This window comes from Asparagus officinalis, chromosome 2 (genome assembly GCF_001876935.1).
Source record: "Asparagus officinalis chromosome 2, Aspof.V1, whole genome shotgun sequence".
NCBI lineage: Eukaryota > Viridiplantae > Streptophyta > Magnoliopsida > Asparagales > Asparagaceae > Asparagus > Asparagus officinalis.
Genome location: NC_033795.1, coordinates 14,548,072 through 14,554,468, shown reverse-complemented (window position 1 = coordinate 14,554,468; position 6,397 = coordinate 14,548,072). Strand labels below are relative to the sequence as shown.

The window sequence follows — 6,397 nt, the reverse complement described above, 5'->3', positions numbered from 1 at the left end:
TAAGAAAACTGTAGGACGCGCTGGCCAGTTCCCTACTGGTGCGTGCCTGGGTTTTTTTTAAAAAACATCACGGATCTCAAGGGAAAAAAATCAAAACCCCCCGCTGGCCATTCTCCTTCTCCCCAAAAAATCAAACCCAACTGGCCAGTTCTCCTTCTCCCCAAAAAATCAAAACTCCTTCCCCCAATTCTCAGATCCCTCTTCCTCCCAATGTCGATCACTCTCATATCCCCGACCACGAAGCGCTCGATCGCCAGCAGCACCGCCACGAGAACTCGATCGCCACCAACAAGAGAAGCCTCGCTCGAGATCGACGTCCCCTCTCAGATCTTCCTCCCAACTCGATCGCCAGTAGCACCGCCACGAGAACTCGATCGCCACCAACAAGAGAAGCCTCGCTCGAGATCGACGTCCCCTCTCAGATCTTCCTCCCAACTCGATCGCCAGCAGCACCGCCACGAGATCGACGTCCGGTGCTCATGACCCCACACCGAGCAGCGCACAGAGCCTTCTCCGTCGCTCGTGACCCCAGACCGAGCGAAACGAAACACCTCCTCCTCCATTTCCCTCTCAGATGTATTATCCCGCCTCCCCCATTTCCCTCTCCAAAATCCTAGCTCTCTTCTTCTTAAATCCACAAATTTTGGGTCAAATCTTAGTCCTAAGATGGTGAATGGCTAGGATTTTTGCTAGGACTTTGTAAGGTATTAGAACGTCTAAGCACATTACAATTCATTTGATTTGCTTTGGTACAAGATGATAAACCAAAATATTGAAACAACATTCTCTTTCAGCAATAAAACATGATTTATGACGACTCCCGCAATCCCTTCTGACCTTTGATTTCCACTAAAAGTGTAAAAGCCAGACTAGTCAAGAGTTCGTTTTGGAAGATGGGGAAGTCTTCACTAGATATTTTTTCCAGTTTAGTTCCAAGTCTTTCTCCTAAAACACTAAATCAGGAAAATGCAATAGGTTTCCCAAAATTTCTAATTTTTTAGGCTGCCTTTATCCAAGTTGTCATAGGTATCTAAAAGGGAACGGTTGAGTTCTTAGGGGTTTGGTGTTGAGCTTGGATTATATTGCCACGAAATCGATTTCAGCTTCTTACTTGCTGGTTTCTTTATTGCTTGTTGTTGCTTGTTGTTTGCTGATTTCAGCTTCCAAGTTGTCGATCAGTCAATGAATTATTCCATAGCTTATAGTTTAGTTCTTGCATATATGTTACATTTATGCGTCGCTGCAACCAGTTCATATACATTATCGCCTCTCAGTGACTGACCTACTTAATAATATGTCAGAATGCAGCATGACTCACTGATGGTCAAAGTTGTCAAACAATTTAAACTGAAATGAGAGTTAAAGTATTGTCAAACAATTTAAACAAAGCCCTTGATTAGTTTAAACTGAAGTATTATATTTGGGTATTTTATATTGTTTCTTGATGAATCCATGCTGTGTTATTACGCTTATGGCTTTTTTTTCAATTTTTTCTTCTTTGCATTTGTTTTACAGCAAAAAAAGTGTTCGAAATGGGAGAATCAAGTGCTAGTGGAATTGAAATTTCTGCCAGTACAGAAAATGCTCCTAAGCCACTACTCGGAATGAAATTTAATACTTATGAAGAAGCTTATAACTATTATAACCATTACGCATTGTTGATGGGTTTTGGAATAAGGAAGAGCACGGTAAATTACTCGAAGAAGACAAGAGACGTGCTGGATAGAAAGTTTGTTTGTGATAAGGAGGGATATAGATCTAATAGAGACAAGATGGAGATGCCTTTTCGGCGAGAGACCCGAGTGGGATGTAAGGTAATGATGAGAGTTAAAGTATTGGAGGACAAATCGTGGGAGGTCACGGGGTTTGTTGAAGAACATACAAATCATGTGTTGAGTAGTCCAAACAAAGCAAAGATGCACATATCACACCAACAATTCCATAAATCTCAAAGTTGTGAAAAACTTATTGAGAGTCTGCAAGAAGAAGGTATGCCTCCATCCATTATTTCTCGCGTCATTAACGCAACCACTGGAAGAGAAGGCGAATTAGTGACACCACAACAGTGTATTGATCACATTAGATACCAGAGAGTCAAGAATATTGGCCATGAATACATATCTATCATAAAACATTTTTAGAGTTTGACAGCGAATGATCCAGAATTCTATTTTGCAATAGAAGTGGACAGTAGTGGACAAATGAGGAGTGTTTTCTGGGCTGACGGAAGATCAAGAGCGTCTTATTTACAATTTAGTAATGTTGTTGTGTTTGATGTGACATACAGAACTAATAAGTCCAGTCTTCCATTTACTCCATTTACTGGTGTGAATCATCATAGACAGTCCACTTTACTTGGTTGTGCATTATTAGATGATGAACAAGAAGATACCTTTGTGTGGTTATTTCAAGAATGGCTGAAATGCATGCATGGGGTTGAACCAATGAACAAGAAGATACCTTTGTGTGGTTATTTCAAGAATGGCTGAAATGCATGCATGGGGTTGAACCAGGTGCTATTATAACAGATCAGGATAGAGCCATGTGTAATGCTATTCACTCTGTGTTTCCAATGACAAGACATCGTTATTGCTTTTGGCTCATGCAAAAGCACATTACTAATCATTTGCCTACTTTGGTTTCTCGTTATGGTAACAGTTTCAAAGGTATTGGGGCTTATGGTGTAATAGTTCTTCAATTGAACAGTGTGAAGGATATTGGCTAGAGATGAAGGAGAAGTTTGATATAAATGAAGAAGGGGATGGATGGTTGCAAACTGTTTACAAATATCGAGATCATTGGGTGTCATGTTGTTTGAAGGACACTTTTTTTGCTGGAATGAGATCGAGCCAAAGAAGTGAAAGTATTAATGCATTTTTTGATGGGTATGTTAACTCACAGACTCAATTACACGAGTTTGTATTACAATATGAAAAAGCATTAACTCATCGTCGCTTAAGTGAAGCTCATGAAGATTTTAAGAGTCTTAACACAAAGCCTGTCATGCTCCTTGGACATCCGATTGAGGTCCAAGCTGGAGAAATGTATACACGCAACATGTTTGATGTGTTCCAAACTGAATTCAAAGGATTTGGTACAGAGTTTTGTGAAGAATTGAGCAAAGATGGGGATATTATTGAATACAAGATTTGTAAGTTTGCAGATAGAGAAAAATGGGAGGTGGTTACTTATGAAGAATCCAGTAAGATGCAATTCATTTGTTCTTGTGCTTTGTTTGAAACTAATGGTGTTGTATGTAGACATATATTGTCGCTAATGATGGCTAGCCAAATTTCTTCATTACCCGACCATTACATCTTACACCGTTGGACTATACATGCTCGACATCGTAACATTGGGGTTGGCAATATTGTATTTAGAAGAAACCTCACAAGCTGTGAAGAGAAGATTAATTTGTTGAAATCTTGGGCTTTAAGAGCAAACTTCAATAATGCGCTCGAGCTTGCATTTGATTCAGAAGAAAGGATGCAGAAATTAGATAATGTGTTAACAAAATTCATAGAATCACTTGAAGAAGAAGTTAGAGAAACAGAAACAGAAGATAATCCTCAGATTTCCGCACCCATTTCACATACAATGGAGCACATTCCTCAGATTACAGTTCGTGATCCTGAAAAATCTGCAAGGACTAAAGGTCGGCCACGCAATGCTACTAGAATTCAGTCAGGCTTAGAACTTGCACAAGAAAAAAGAGAGAGGAAGAAGCGTATATGTAGCAGATGTGGTGAACTCGGGCATTATAGAACTAGCTGTAAAGTCAATTTGCCAAGGTAAAATTTCTTATTTGTTTAGTATTTTCCAAATATAGAATTGGCCTATATCATTTTTTGCAGTTGTCCTATTTTGAACTTGCCCTTCGACAGTCATAATAGCATATTGAGTTAGTTATCCTACTGTCTTGACGTTCTATTTTCTTTTTTGTAGGTAAGAGCAATCATCGATATCTGCAAGCTGGGTATGAAGTGCATTTTGTTTGTTGAGCACTTTGATTATGCTTCCAAATGTTGATTTCGGTTTTGAATACAGATGTGGGGAATGCTGGCCCTAAGTATTAAAGCAATTCCAATACTGAATGGTGTTGTGTAATGAATTTAGAACTTGCTCAGTTATTACATGTTTATTTTCTGGATGCCTTCGACACAGATTAGGACTGCGATCTCTATGGCTCATATGCCTATGTTTGCTGCTTGGAGTGATGCTTAAGGTTGTTTGCATTTTGTGAGGAGAAGGGGAGAATGTGTATCTTCTTTTTTTTCTTGCTGTTTGTAGCTGATATTTATAGTTGTATGAGTTTGTAGCTGGTTGAGTCTGGGGCCTAGTATTGGTATCTTACTAATTTTTTTCAAGCTTAGTTGTTATTCCTGATTAAGAGTCTCTCTTTTATATATGCAAGTAAAGGTTCCTACCGCAACTAGGGCACTGCAAGCTACTCAAGTGAGAAATCTGTCAAAGCTGATATAGAATATTTTGGCATGTATTAAATTGCCTAGATAGCCTTTTGAGAATAATTTAGATATCATCTGAAAAGAGCTAGCTTGATTTTGTTGGTAAACCAAAGCTGCTGCCTAGTAACAAATTTTGAAAAAATATTAAACATTTTTATATGAATAATGAGTACAAGCACAGGAAGCCTACAGCTAGTTACTTGATTGTTTACAACTTTGCATTATATACCACAGCAGCAAACAAATTGAGCATAAATCATGATACAAACTGACCACAAATTGAGTACAAATTGAGTAGAAACTGCGCAAACAAATTGAGCATAAATCATGATACAAACTGACCACAAATTGAGTACAAATTGAGTAGAAACTGCGCTCAAATCATGATACAAAATGACCCAAGTTGTGCAAGCTTATCCTCACATTGAAGAATCATACACGAATAACATCACATGTTTCCCCTAATAGATAAACCAACAAATACTACAACGATACATACTAGAAATATTAAAATTGTAAACGCTGAACCTAATACAAAAGCAAAGATGTACTTAATAGCAGTTTCCCTAGGTGTTCTCTTGTCCTCAAGAAAATTATGCCCCTCTGGAATCATTTGTTCTTGAACACAAACATGTGGCTGCACATGGCTTGAGCTGGATGATGAATCACGCGCGCTTAAGTGCTTCTCCCATTCACTCAAAGCCTCTTCATACGTTGCATACCCTTTGTAGGAGGCATTTGGGAATCTATCAACTTGAGAAAAGCATTCCTCCCAATTATAAAAAATACCACAACGTCGACCTCTCTTTACAACATAAAAACTCTTTCTTGCCATTATATCACCTGCAAATTTGTGCCTTGAAAATAGATTATCAATGGAAAAAAGACAAGCAAATGTTCAAGATGCAGTTCTATGTATAGTGTAGCATATCTGAAATTTATATACCAAGGCCAGATAAGAAAACAAAGGAATGTCGATAAGAAAACAAATGAATGTATTCACTGCAATTGACACATAAATTGACACTCTGTCATACTCTGAAAATCTTGAGAATGAAGCATATGTATGACGGGTGTTTGCGCGAGTGGAATGTTGATAAGTTTTTTACAATGTTAAGAAATAGATTGCAGGAGATTTTTGTAGGCTGTCTAAAAATCACAATAGATAGCTTATTCAAACAAGCTCCGACAACGGAGGTCACAATCACATCAGACGACTTTCCCCCAATTCACTGCATCCACAACTCAACAATTGCCACAAGCGACCTCACTTCTGAGATGATTGATCTTGATGGCTGTGACAACAGCATGGCTAATATCATAGCAACTATTAGAGATGGCTATGAGCAGTGTGATGATTTCAGAAATAAAAGGTTGGACTCAGTTGGTGAGTTCTTGGTAGAGAGCTATGGGCAATAATTCGCTTCAAGACACTATGGATGTTGATTCCCGTCTAGCTTCAACAACGAAAGCTACAATCAAATAGCTTTCGGGTCGGTGATCGAAAAGCGGCAATAGAGGACTTTTTCACATAGATCTAGAAGGGTAACATTTCAACGCACTTCCGACAACTGATGAAAACTCTATTCAGCAGTCTTCACAATCTGCAGTGAAAGTTTTAATCTGACGGCTTTCACACTCCACAACAGCTAAAGCTAGGATTACTGAACGACGGTCCTTGCAACGCACATACAGAAGAAGTTACAAATCAACTAATCCTCTGAAACGCGGATGTCATCCCCGCGCGTCACCAAGTTGGAAATGAAGGCGACCCTCGGCGTCGTCAATGCACAAGCCAAACGTGAGCGACCTCTGCGTTCAAGGTGGTGTTCAACCAACAGCGACCCTCGCGTCATCAATGCACAAGCCAACGTGAGGCGACCTCGCGTTCAATGGTGTTCAACCAACAGCGACCCTCGCTGTCGTCAATG

At 39.3% G+C, this 6,397-nt stretch overlaps 2 protein-coding genes across 2 annotated transcripts; both read left to right on the top strand.

The window, feature by feature from the left end:
* LOC109830864 (protein FAR1-RELATED SEQUENCE 7-like) lies at positions 1,533 to 2,725 on the top strand. Its single transcript, XM_020398225.1, has 3 exons — positions 1,533 to 1,989; positions 2,152 to 2,469; positions 2,514 to 2,725. Exons 1-3 carry the CDS (start codon positions 1,533 to 1,535, stop codon positions 2,723 to 2,725), a joined length of 987 nt encoding a protein of 328 aa, XP_020253814.1.
* Positions 2,728 to 4,107, top strand: LOC109830863 (protein FAR1-RELATED SEQUENCE 9-like). Its single transcript, XM_020398224.1, has 4 exons — positions 2,728 to 3,791; positions 3,855 to 3,901; positions 3,946 to 3,992; positions 4,048 to 4,107. The coding sequence occupies exons 1-4, from the start codon at positions 2,728 to 2,730 to the stop codon at positions 4,105 to 4,107; spliced, it is 1,218 nt and encodes a 405-aa protein (XP_020253813.1).